This window comes from Saccopteryx bilineata, chromosome 3, assembly GCF_036850765.1.
Source record: "Saccopteryx bilineata isolate mSacBil1 chromosome 3, mSacBil1_pri_phased_curated, whole genome shotgun sequence".
NCBI lineage: Eukaryota > Metazoa > Chordata > Mammalia > Chiroptera > Emballonuridae > Saccopteryx > Saccopteryx bilineata.
The window spans coordinates 47,885,380-47,898,695 of record NC_089492.1 but is presented as its reverse complement, the minus strand read 5'-3'; the positions used below and the strand labels follow the sequence as shown (position 1 = coordinate 47,898,695).

At 38.6% G+C, this 13,316-nt stretch overlaps 1 protein-coding gene across 2 annotated transcripts in view; it reads left to right on the top strand.

The window, feature by feature from the left end:
• The window catches only part of PRKDC (protein kinase, DNA-activated, catalytic subunit), a 269,534-nt gene that overhangs the window by 78,229 nt on the left and 177,989 nt on the right, over positions 1-13,316 (top strand). For both annotated transcript variants that reach the window (XM_066266092.1, XM_066266091.1), the window contains exons 28-29: positions 3,749-3,843; positions 5,330-5,429. In XM_066266092.1, coding sequence (XP_066122189.1) covers positions 3,749-3,843; positions 5,330-5,429 — 195 coding nt within the window. The remainder of the gene's footprint in view (positions 1-3,748; positions 3,844-5,329; positions 5,430-13,316) is intronic.

Sequence of the window (13,316 nt, the reverse complement as noted above, 5' to 3'; positions counted from 1 at the left end):
GATCTGCAGTAGTAACAGAGGATGGAATACAGAAATTCTCATAAGACAAAGGACTCCTGTATAAATGATAATTTTTCTCTTAATAGCCTAATGCTAACAAACCACCAAAAAAGCCAGTATTGAAACACACAGCTTAAAAAAAGAAAAAAACCGAATGGAAGTATGGATTATCACCCCACCACCAACAACAATAAAAATGACAGAAACACAAATGAAAAGAACCAATGACACACAAAGCTCCAGAAAACAAAACATTCAATGGCTATATGAAATCCTTAGGTGTCTATAATTATCCTAATGAACTGAACCCACTAATAAAAAGGCACAGAATAGAATGGATCAAAAAGCAAAACACAACCATATGCTGCCTTCAAGAAACACAACTAGGCTGAAAGTACAGAAGTAGACTCAAAGTGAAAGGCAGAAAATGATTCTCCAAGCAAATACTCAGAGAGAAGCAAATGTAACCATACTCATATCTGTCAATACTGACTTCAAGACAACAAAGGTAACAAAAGACAAACACAGATATTTTATAATGATAAAAGGGACATTGTATCAAGGAGTGCAACATTTTCTTTTTTAAAGTAATTTAATTCTTTTTTTTTTTAGAGGGTAAACTGAAAGGGAGATAGAGTAGCATCAATTCTTCACTGCAGCATTTTAGTACAATAGTTCATTGATTGCTTTCTCATATGTGCCTTGAGCGTGGGCCTTCAGCAGACCGAGTAACCCCTTGCTCAAGCCAGCGACCTTGGGTCCAAGCTGGTGAGCTTTGCTCAAACCAGATGAACCTGCGCTCAAGCTGGCAACCTCGGGGTCTCGAACCTTTGTCCTCCACATCCCAGTCCAATGCTCTATCCACTGCACCACCGCCTGGTCAGGCTTGTGCTGACTTTTATGTTGCTTATTTCCTTGCTCTTTTTTCCCCCACTATTTTTATATGTACCCTAAAGGCTATATACATTTGAGTTTTGGAAAGCAGTGAGCATAGACACTTGTGTAAGTATGTGACTGTGTTTTCACTGTTAGGTGAAGGATCCTGGGAGATTCTCTGCTGAATGGAAACTGGCTTCAACTTTTTTGAGAGATTTCAGGAGCCCATTCCAAGGAATTACAGTACACTGACAAGATCCCTCAGTAGTCCTGGGAAGCATAGCTGTCCAGAAATAGTGTGAAGTAGGCCAGCAACTGGTGTCTGGGAGAAATGTCATCAGCGAGCCTGGACTACCCTTGAATTACTGCTTCTCAGTTCCCAGTGTCTTCCCCTGTTTATCAGGGGCAGGTCACAGCAGTATTCTCTTGTGGGATAAATTAGCACTGTCAGCTGATCCAGGCTCAACATAAACAGGAGAAAAACTTCTAAGTACACGATTATTGTAGGTGTGGTAGGTAGGTAAACCAAATTCCCAAACAGAAGAATTTAGGTTAAGCCCACCTGGCTGTTCTGTATAAGTTGAAAAACCCACAGAATCATATCCGCATGAGACAGCTGTCAGCAAGTCTCTTTGGGGTCTCCTCCTGACTTTCTTGTCCGAATCTTCTTAACATTCCTCTCAGATGTTCCCTTTACTTCTTGTTTGCTCTTCTATTACCTTTTCTCTTAAAGTTTAACCACATTCTAAGTGACTCTGAGGAAAAGCACCTGAAAGATAAATTTCTTTGGGATCTTAAATGTGAAAACATATTCTAATATTTCCTTTCTGCATGATAATGAACTGTTTTGCACACCTTTGGAGAGCCCAGTTTGAGAAGATCATTTTGTCATATCATTTCTCTACCTATCTACTTGAACTGAGTATGATGTCTAAGATAAAAACACTTGTACTTAGTCTGACCTTTGAAGGCACATTTTTTTTTTTTTTTTAATTTTCTGAAGCTAGAAACCGGGAGAGACAGTCAGACAGACTCCCGCATGCGTCCAACTGGGATCCACCCGGCACGCCCACCAGGGGGCGACGCTCTGCCCAACAGGAGGTGATGCTCTGCCCCTCCAGGGCATCACTCTGCTGTGACCAGAGCCTCTCTAGCGCCTGGGGCAGGGGCCAAGGAGCCATCCCCAGCGCCCGGGCCATCTTTGCTCCAATGGAGCCTCAGCTGCTGGAGGGGAAGAGAGACAGAGAGGAAGGAGAGGGGGAAGGGTGGAGAAGCAAATGGGCGCTTCTCCTGTGTGCCCTGGCCGGGAATCGAACCCGGGACTTTTACACGCCAGGCCGATGCTCTACCACTGAGCCAACCGGCCAGGGCCTGAAGGCACATTTCAACTCCAGCTTCTGCAGTCTCATCACAAATTATCATACTTTTCCAAAAAAGCTTTGCTAGTTTGCTTGCTCACTCCTGTGTTTTTCATCTTGCACTCCATGTCTTTGCCCATACTACTCATTTATTGGTAATATCCTTTATTTGCATTGTCAGGTTTGGGTATTCAACACTGGGGTAGATGCATACCTTGTGGAACCCTGAGAGGTCCTGCCCCTATGGGGATTAAAATTAAAAAACAAACAGATGATATTTCTGCCAAACCAAATATTACTCTGTAATTCTTGTAAGTCTCCCCACTCTCCAGCACTCTCTGGTTTTGTTTGTTCCAGGAGAGTGCTCCTGACCCAGCACTTGTTCACACAACTGGAACTTTTACTCTTAGTTTTTGCTGAACTCCTATGAGAGTTAATGCATACATGTCATTTTAAACTCATTTACTGTCCTGTGTTATTAAGGAATATATTTTTCAGTGAGAGAGCTAGCTGGCTTATGTCCCTACCATCCTATGAGTTCACTGCATATAAGTTGGTGGTCCATAGACATTGCTGATCAAATTAATTATTTACTTGTAAAAGGCTTCGAGTTAACTCTTGGTGTTGAGTTATTTTTGGATAGGTTGAGAGCTTTTAAAACTCCTTTGTTTTAAAAGAATATGGATGTGGTATCAGATCTTACATTTAATTTTAATGAAATGTGTGGTATATTGAGTGGGGTACTTGAAAACATGTCAACAATAAATTATAAATAAAAAATTTTAATTTAAAAATAAATTAGCCCTGGCCGGTTGGCTTTGTGGTAGAGCGTCGGCCCAACTGTGGAAGTTCCAGGTTCGATTCCCAGCCAGGGCATACAGGGTAAACACCCATCTGCTTCTCCATGCTTCCCCTTCTTTTTCTCTATCTCTCTCTCCCCCTCTCTCAGCCAAGGCTCCATTGGAGGAAGTTGGCCCAGGTACTGAGGACGGCTCCATGGCCTCTGCCTCAGGCGCTAGAATGGCTCCAGTTGCAATGGAGCAACACCTCTGATGGGCAGAGCATCGTCCCCTAGTGGGCATGCTGGATGGATCCTGGTGGGGCGCATGCAGGAGTCTGTCTCTCTGCCTCCCTGCTTCTCACTTCAGAAATAAAAATAAAATAAAATAAAAAATAATAAATTAAATATAAAAATTAAAATATGTGTGGAAGTGGTCAGAACAGCAGTTCTAAGGTTATGTGCTATGAGTTATTGTGGATATAAGAGGAGGGAGGGGTACTTGCTTGCAGAGAAAAAGCCAGTGCTGCCTCTTTTGGTTTATATGGTCTCAGGTCTGCTCTTGAGGAAGTTCTCTTCTTTGACAAGTATTTTAGTTTGTTTTATGTTTTATAACATTTGAACCATTTTTAAAAACAAATTTAATGTATGTATTGTTTAATAACTACTTTTTTTGTCCTCATCATTTCTGCTTTATTGTTTTCCTACCTGAGAATCAGTATTCTTTATTTTACAGAGAGGAAGAATCTCTGGTCGACCAGTTTGTTTTGGAAGCCTTGGTCACATATATGGAAAGTCTGGCCTTAGCACATACAGATGAGAAATCCTTTGGTAGGTCTTATTTAAGCATCTCTAAACATGCCAATTCTGTTTGCCTTACAAATCTTACGAGCCTTTTCACCCAGGGGTTAAGCCCCAGCTACTTCTGTCACAAGGTAATGTGCTTTTCTCATGTCTTCCATTTAGAGTGATATATATGGAAAGGAAATATACCCTTCCAATGCCTCAGTTCCAGTTTATAGAAGAGTCTACCATGCCCTTCTTCTCTAAGACTCACTTTGTACCCCTGGTGACCACTGAGGTTAACCCCAGTTAGTCAGAGATACCACCCAAGGCAGGTGGGAAATTTTATTATGAGTTCCAATGAAGCCAGCCAGTTGCTGTGATGACACAAAATGTGGAAGTGTACAGACGGATTGTACAATGTAAAGAAAGCTGATGTAATAAGCACTGAGATGTGGTCAATATCTCTGAAATCACTAATGACAATTTAGAAAGTAGAACATAGGTCTCATTACAAGAATGTAATGAAGCTATTTTGACCATAATTAAGAAATAAAAAAAAATTAAGTCAGGAATAGGATAAAGTAGTTAAGAGAATAATAAATGATAGTCTGTACAGTTAAATTTTGTCCAGAAGCTGTTAGAAACATCATGAAATATTTGAATTAGAAGATTTCTTAGAGATCTCCCCATTTAGTCTCCACACTCGTCAGGACACAGGAGCCCAGAGAATGTAAGCAAGTGATCTAGGTCACATAGTTGTGTGGTGGCAGATGTCTCTTTCATTTATCCAGATTTTAGTTTCTGTTTAATTTTTTTAAAGGACAGATTGAGCTCTATTATCCTTCATATTGATAGCCTACGTTGGGAAAAATTGCTAAAATTTAGTCCGTGCTATGTACGTTAACTTTTTCAACCATTGAAACTTTACTCTCTTAAAAATCACTACCATGTTTAAAAAGCATAGAAAGGAAACTTTTCTTGGTAACAGAGCTTAAAATAAGTCATGTAAGATCCCAGTCATCTGTGGATGTTTTCACTATTTCTGTTCTTCTACAGTGGTCATATTATTAAGCAGTAATATATAGTTTAACCTACATTAGAAGAAGGGGAGGTTAAGAAAATTATTCCCCTTAAATAAAAGCCTTAAATTGAGGTACACAGGCTCTTTCATGATTTTGTGGGTTTTGTAAGGTATCCAAAGCCTCTTCCATCTCAAATCATTACCTGAGGCTATGCTTTGGTTGGCTAAAGGGCTGGTGGGGCAGTTTCTAGTTAGGTATGGTATTGCTGTATGTGTGAGTATGTACCATACTATCTTGCATTCTTAAATATGGGTTTTGTTTTTTGGTTTTGAGCACGCATTGTAAATCATTTGTTTAAATTTACATTCTGAGGGATGAAAAGAAACTTAACTTTATTGTAAAATTACCTCTAATTTAAAACTAGACCAATAAAATTATAATACTAATTTATTAATAATAATCAACTATATATCTATTCTTTGGAAATATACTTTTTTACTTGAGAATAGGTACAATTCAACAGTGTCGTGATGCCATTGATCACCTAAGGCGTATCATTGAAAAGAAGCACATTTCTTTAAACAAAGCAAAAAAACGACGTTTGCCACGGTAGGTGATATTTCTTCATTCTCCATTATTTTCTCAGTCAGTAAAGGAGAACCTGGGAAGAATGTATAGAAATATGAATAATTAGTTTTTTAAATAAGTAGTGTGTGGAAGAATGAATAGTCAGTTTTCCAAAAACATTAAAAAGCTTTATGCTTGAAGATGCTTGGATTAGGGTATAAATTTTATCTTGGTTATGACAGTGGGTACAATTTGAAAATTAGTTTTGTAAGTGAGAGTTTATTTCACCTGTACTAATTTGGATACAATTTGATGTGGAATTATTTGACTACAATATGCATGAACTATTTTGGTAAGTTTAAAATATTGATATAAGAACTGAAATACTGGTCAGAGTAATGGCGGGGTAGGAAGCGATACCGATAAATCTCCCCCAAAACTCAATAAGATCTTCAACCAGAAACAGAAAAACCTATACTTGGAGCCTCCAGATACTTCGCAATACACCCGAAGGTATGGTCGAGTGAAAAATTGGCTAAATATATAACCAAACCCCGAAGGAAATAGGGAGTAAGAAATGCTCCGCCTTCCTCACTAACCTAAACAGGGCGGCTTTCTCTGGTAACTGTGAAAATAGAAACTGAGGCAGGCAAAGGGGGTGAATAGATCCAGGCTGCGGCACAAACAGCCGAACCAGGCTGTGGCACGTAGATCTAAGCTGAGGAAAAACTGATCCTGTGGCAACCCGGGCAATACAAGCTAACACTCGCGCCAAACCCAAAGAAAGAAAGACAAGCCAGGCAGCCATTTTACCCGATCTCCTGGTCGGTGTGCAGTTAGTGGGCGAGAGATTTCTTCCTAAGCCCCGGGAGTGGGTGCCCGTGTTACCCCACAGAGAGGCAGAGTCAGAGGCCTTTCTGTGGGCCTAAAGCAGAATCTCTGGGCAGCCCAAGCGCCCTGGGAAAGCCGCGCACGGGAGGGAGCGAGAACTAATTCCAACGGTGGAAATTTTCCGTGCTGGTGGGGGTTTCACTCAGAGGGAAACGTGGCCGGCCTCATATCCTGGTCTGCGCGAGCAGCTAGTGAGTGAGAGATTCCTCCGAGTGCCTCGGCAGTGCGCGCCCGTGTTATCGCACAGAGGGGCAGAGTCAGGGGCCTTTGTGTGGGCCAAAGCGGAATCTCGGGCCGCCCCAGCACCTTGCAAAAGCCATGCACGGGGACAGAGCGAGAGCCAATTACAACGCTGCAACTTTTCCATGCGGTTGGGGGTTTCACTCAGAGCGTGAGACTACTGGCCGGATATCCTGGTCTGCGCACGCAGATAGTGAGGAGAGTTTCCTCCAAGCGCCCCGGAAGTGGGTGCCCGCCTGTGTTACTGGACAGAGTGGCAGAGCCAGTGGACTTTGAGTGGGCGGAAAGCCCGCCTGATTATGCTAGCAGCTCTGACTGACTGAGCCTTACCCAGAACCCTGTGCTGCGTGGAAATAGAGTGGGGAGTTGCCAGCTCTTTGAGCCTCTTACTATCCAGGCAGAGGCAGCAGCAACCCCATAGCTGGATTATCAGGCTACTAATTGAGGAAGGAAAGACTAGGAGAAAGGCTCCAGGAACATGGACTCTCTCACTGTCGGAGCGTATAAATGCTAATGAGCCTCGACTGCCAACGAGACTAAAGCACAATACATGACATTGCCATAGAGACTTATCAACTGCAAACCTCTACCTGAGCGTGCCAAAGGGGCAGAACCCGGGGTACAGAGTCACCGACCAGGAAGAGGGAGAGAAAAGAAAAAGCAAGAAGATAACCTCTCAAAATCAAGAATAATCTGCAGACTTTATAACCTATCCCATTTTATTATATTTGTTCGTTTGTTTCTCTTCATTCTTGATACTTTTTTTCCTCCTCCAATTTGGCCGATTAACTCTCTGCCGGTCTTACTCTCTCCTCTCCTTGAACTACACTACCCATAAGTGTTACATCTCCCATTATCTTTTCTCTCCTCTTCCTTTCTTTCTATGAGGGTTGCACTCCAAAACCCTTAACTCTCTCTCTCTCTCTCTATCTTTCTCTCTCCTTTCTTTATTCTTCTTTTAGTGGTTCCCTCTTTTTTTCTCTCTCTCTCTCTTTCTTTTCTCCCTCTATATTAGTTTCTTCCTTTCTCCTTTACATCTCCTCTCATTCAAACCTCAATAACAAACAAATTATCTTATCTGGGACTCAAACTTATGTTTGTGGCATTTTGGGGGGGTTTTACTTCACCTTTTTAACTCACTAGCAGTGCTCCCATCCCTGGCTCTCCATTTTATCTAGTTCTTCTTCCACTAAATACAACATTTTTTAATCTGTCCCCCCATTTTTCTGTTTTCCTCTTATTCCTCTCATCATAACTCTTAGACAACCAACACCTAAAAGCAAATCATTTTATTCTAGACCCAAATTTTTTCCTTATTTGCTTTTTGTGGGTTCATACCCTCTTTTTTTTTCTTTTTTTTTTTTTTGCCCCTTTATTACTTTTCCCCAATTCAGGCCCTCCATCACAGTCATTGTTTGTTATAATTCACAGTTCACCACAAGATTTTCTCAAGAAAGAGGGGAGAGGAGAGGAGAGGAAAAAAGAAAGGGGGCAATAATTTCCTTTTTTTAAAATTTTTATATTATTTTATTTTTCTTTATTTCATTTTTTTTAAAAAAAACTTCGATTTTTTATTTTTTTATTTTTTTTAACTTTTTATTCTTTATTAAATCTCATTAATACTATCAACAAAACCACCCTCAGATGCCATTAAGGAAGAGAAAATCAAATATCATGGACACAAAAGAAAGAGAGGTAACACAGCTAGATGAGGAAAAATCTATGGAGAAAAAATTTAATATATTGGAAACCTTGGAGCTAAATGACAGAGAATTCAAGATAGAAATCCTAAAAATCCTCCGAGATATACAAGAAAACACAGAAAGGCAATTTAGGGAGCTCAGAAAACAACTCAATGAACACAAAGAATATATGTCCAAGGAAATTGAAACTATAAAAACAAATCAAACAGATCAAAAACTCAATTCACGAGCTGAAAAATGAAGTAACAAGCTTAGCTAATAGAACAGGTCAGATAGAAGAGAGGATTAGTGAAATAGAAGACAAGCAACTTGAGGCACAACAGAGAGAAAAAGAAAGAGACTCAAAAATTTAAAAAAATGAGATAGCCCTACAAGAATTATCTGACTCCATCAAAAAGAATAACATAAGAATAATAGGTATATCAGAGGGAGAAGAGAGAGAAAATGGAATGGAGAACATACTCAAACAAATAATAGATGAGAACTTCCCAAGCCTGTGGAAAGAACTAAAGCCTCAAGTTCAAGAAGCAAACAGAACTCCGAGTTTTCTTAACCCCAACAAACCTACTCCAAGGCATATCATAATGAAATTGACACAAACCAACAGCAAAGAAAAAATTCTCAAGGCAGCCAGGGAAAAGAAGAATACAACATATAAAGGAAGGCCCATTAGATTATCATCAGATTTCTCAGCAGAAACTCTACAAGCTAGAAGAGAGTGGACCCCAATATTTAAAGTCCTGAAAGAGAGGAACTTTCAGCCACGAATACTATACCCATCAAAGCTATCCCTCAAATATGAAGGAGAAATAAAAACATTCACAGATACAGAAAAGATGAGGGAATTTATCATCAGAAAACCCCCACTCCAGGAATTACTAAAGGCGGTTCTCCAATCAGATACAAAGAACAAAAAAAAACAGAGTCACAAGTAAAAGCTCCAAGAACACAATAAAACCAAATTTAAACTGTGACAACAACAAAAAGAAAGGGGGAGAAGATGGAGATTAACAGTAGCAAAGGACGATGGAGTGCAAAAGTACTCACAAAATAGTTCGCTACAATGAACAGGGTAGGGACCCTTTTCATTACTCAAAGGTAACCTCCATTGCAAAAACCACCACAGAAGCACATGAGATAAAAAAGATAGCAACAGAGGAAAGATGTATGGAATACAACCAAATAAAAACAAAAGATAGAAAAATGAAAGAGAAGGATCAAACAAGACACAAAACTAACAGAAAGCAAGATATAAAATGGCAATAGGGAACTCACAAGTATCAATAATTACACTAAATGAAAACGGATTAAACTCACCAATAAAAAGGCACAGAGTAGCAGAATGGATTAAAAAAGAAAATCCAACTGTATGCTGCCTACAGGAAACTCATCTAAGTAACAAGGATAAAAACAAATTCAAAGTGAAAGGCTGGAAAACAATACTCCACGCAAATAACATCCAAAAAAAAAAGCAGGTGTAGCAATACTCATATCGGATAATGCTGACGACAAGACAGGAAAAGGACTCAGAGACAAAAATGGCCATTTCATAGTGGCTAAGGGGACACTGAATCAAGAAGACATAACAATTCTTAATATATATGCACCAAACCAAGGAGCACCAAAATATATAAGACAGCTACTTATTGATCTTAAAACAAAAACTGACAAAAATACAATCATACTTGGAGACCTCAATACACCGCTGACGGCTCTAGATCGGTCATCCAAACAGAGAATCAACAAAGACATAGTGGCCTTAAACAAAACACTAGAGCACCTGGATATGATAGACATCTATAGGACATTTCATCCCAAAGTGACTGAGTATACATTTTTCTCCAGTGTACATGGATCATTCTCAAGAATTGACCATATGTTGGGCCACAAAAACAACATCAGCAAATTCAGAAAAATTGAAGTTGTACCAAGCATATTTTCTGATCATAAAGCCTTGAAACTAGAATTCAACTGCAAAAAAGAGGAAAAAAATCCCACAAAAATGTGGAAACTAAACAACATACTTTTAAAAAATGAATGGGTCAAAGAAGAAATAAGTGCAGAGATCAAAAGATATATACAGACTATTGAAAATGCCAATACGACATATCAGAATCTATGGGATGCAGCAAAAGCAGTGATAAAAGGGAAGTTCATATCACTTCAGGCATATATGAACAAACAAGAGAGAGCCCAAGTGAACCACTTAACTTCACACCTTAAGGAACTAGAAAAAGAAGAACAAAGACAACCCAAAACCAGCCGAAGAAAGGAGATAATAAAAATCAAAGCAAAAATAAATGAATTAGAGAACAGAAAAACTATAGAAAAAATTAATAGAACAAGGAGCTGGTTCTTTGAAAAGATCAACAAAATTGACAAACCCTTGGCAAAACTTACCAAGGAAAAAGAGAAAGAACTCATATAAACAAAATCCAAAATGAAAGAGGAGAAATCACCATGGACACCATAGATATACAAAGAATTATTGTAGAATACTATGAAAAACTTTATGCCACTAAATTCAACAACCTAGAAGAAATGGATAAATTCCTAGAACAATACAACCTTCCTAGACTGAGTCATGAAGAAGCAGAAAGCCTAAACAGACCTATCAGTAGAGAAGAAATAGAAAAAACCATTAAAAACCTCCCCAAAAATAAAAGTCCAGGCCCTGACGGCTATACCAGCGAATTTTATCAAACATTCAAAGAAGACTTGGTTCCTATTCTACTCAAAGTCTTCCAAAAAATTATAGAAGCAATACTTCCAAACACATTTTATGAGGCCAACATAACCCTCATACCAAAACCAGGCAAGGATGGCACAAAAAAAGAAACTACAGACCAATATCTCTAATGAATACAGATGCTAAAATACTAAACAAAATACTAGCAAATCGAATACAACATATTAAAAAAATAATACATCATGATCAAGTGGGATTCATCCCAGAATCTCAAGGATGGTTCAACAGAGGTAAAACAGTAAACGTAATACACCATATCAACAAAACAAAGAACAAAAACCACATGATCTTATCAATAGACGCAGAAAAGGCTTTCGATAAAATACAACACAATTTTATGTTTAAGACTCTCAACAAAATGGGTATAGAAGGAAAATATCTCAACATGATAAAGGCCATGTATGATAAACCATCAGCTAACATCATATTAAATGGCACTAAACTGAAGGCTTTCCCCCTTAAATCAGGAACAAGACAGGGTTGTCCACTCTCTCCACTCTTATTTAATGTGGTACTAGAGGTTCTAGCCAGAGCAATCAGACAAGACAAAGAAATAAAAGGCATCCATATCGGAAAAGAAGAAGTAAAGGTATCACTTTTTGCAGATGATATGATCCTATTCATTGAAAACCCCAAAGAATCCACAAAAAGACTGCTAGAAACAATAAGCCAATACAGTAAGGTCGCAGGATACAAAAATTAACATACAGAAGTCAATAGCCTTTCTATATGCCAACAATGAAACAATTGAGAACGAACTCAAAAGAATAATCCCCTTCACGATTGCAACAAAAAAAATAAAATACTTAGGAATAAACATAACAAAGAATGTAAAGGACTTATATAATGAAAAGTATAAACCATTGTTAAGGGAAATCGAAAAAGATATATTGAGATGGAAGAATATACCTTGTTCTTGGCTAGGAAGAATAAATATAATCAAGATGGCTATATTACCCAAAGCAATATACATATTTAATGCAATTCCCATGAAACTTCCAATGACGTTTTTAAAGAAATAGAGCAAAAAATCATCAGATTTATATGGAACTATAAAAAACCCCAAATAGCCAAAGCAATCCTAAAGAAAAAGAATGAAGCTGGGGGCATTACAATACCTGACTTCAAAGTATATTATAGGGCCACGACAATCAGAACAGCATGGTATTGGCAGAAAAATAGACACTCAGACCAATGGAACAGAATAGAAAGTCCAGAAATAAAACCACATATATATAGTCAAATAATTTTTGATAAAGGGGCCAACAACACACAATGGAGAAAAGAAAGCCTCTTCAATAAATGGTGCTGGGGAAACTGGAAAGCCACATGCAAAAGAATGAAACTGGACTACAGTCTCTCCCCCTGTACAAAAATTAACTCAAAATGGATCAAAGATCTAAACATAAGACCTGAAACAATTAAGTACATAGAAGAAGACATAGGTACTCAACTCATGGACCTGGATTTTAAAGAGCATTTTATGAATTTGACTCCACAGGCAAGAGAAGTGAAGGCAAAGATAAATGAATGGGACTACATCAGACTAAGAAGTTTTTGCTCAGCAAGAGAAACTGATAACAAAATAAACAGAAAGCCAACTAAATGGGAAATGATATTTTCAAACAACAGCTCAGATAAGGGCCTAATATCCAAAATATACAAAGAACTCATAAAACTCAACAACAAACAAACAAACAATCCAATAAAAAAATGGGAAGAGGATATGAACAGACACTTCTCCCAGGATGAAATACAAATGGCCAACAGATATATGAAAAGATGCTCATCTTCTTTAGCTATTAGAGAAATGCAAATCAAAACGGCAATGAGATACCACCTCACACCTGTTCGATTAGCTATTATTAGCAAGACAGGTAATAGCAAATGTTGGAGAGGTTGTGGAGAAAAAGGAACCCTCATACACTGTTGGTGGGAATGTAAAGTAGTACAACCATTATGGAAGAAAGTATGGTGGTTCCTCAAAAAACTGAAAATAGAACTACCTTATGACCCAGCAATCCCTCTACTGGGTATATACCCCCAAAACTCAGAAACATTGATACGTAAAGACACATGCAGCCCCATGTTTATTGCAGCATTGTTCACAGTGGCCAGGACATGGAAACAACCAAAAATCCCGTCAATAGATGACTGGATAAAGAAGATGTGGCACATATACACAATGGAATACTACTCAGCCATAAGAAATGATGACATCGGAACATTTACAGCATAATGGTGGGATCTTGATAACATGATACGAAGCGAAATAAGTAAATCAGAAAAAAACAGGAACTGCATTATTCCGTACGTAGGTGGGACATAAAAGTGAAACTAAGAGAC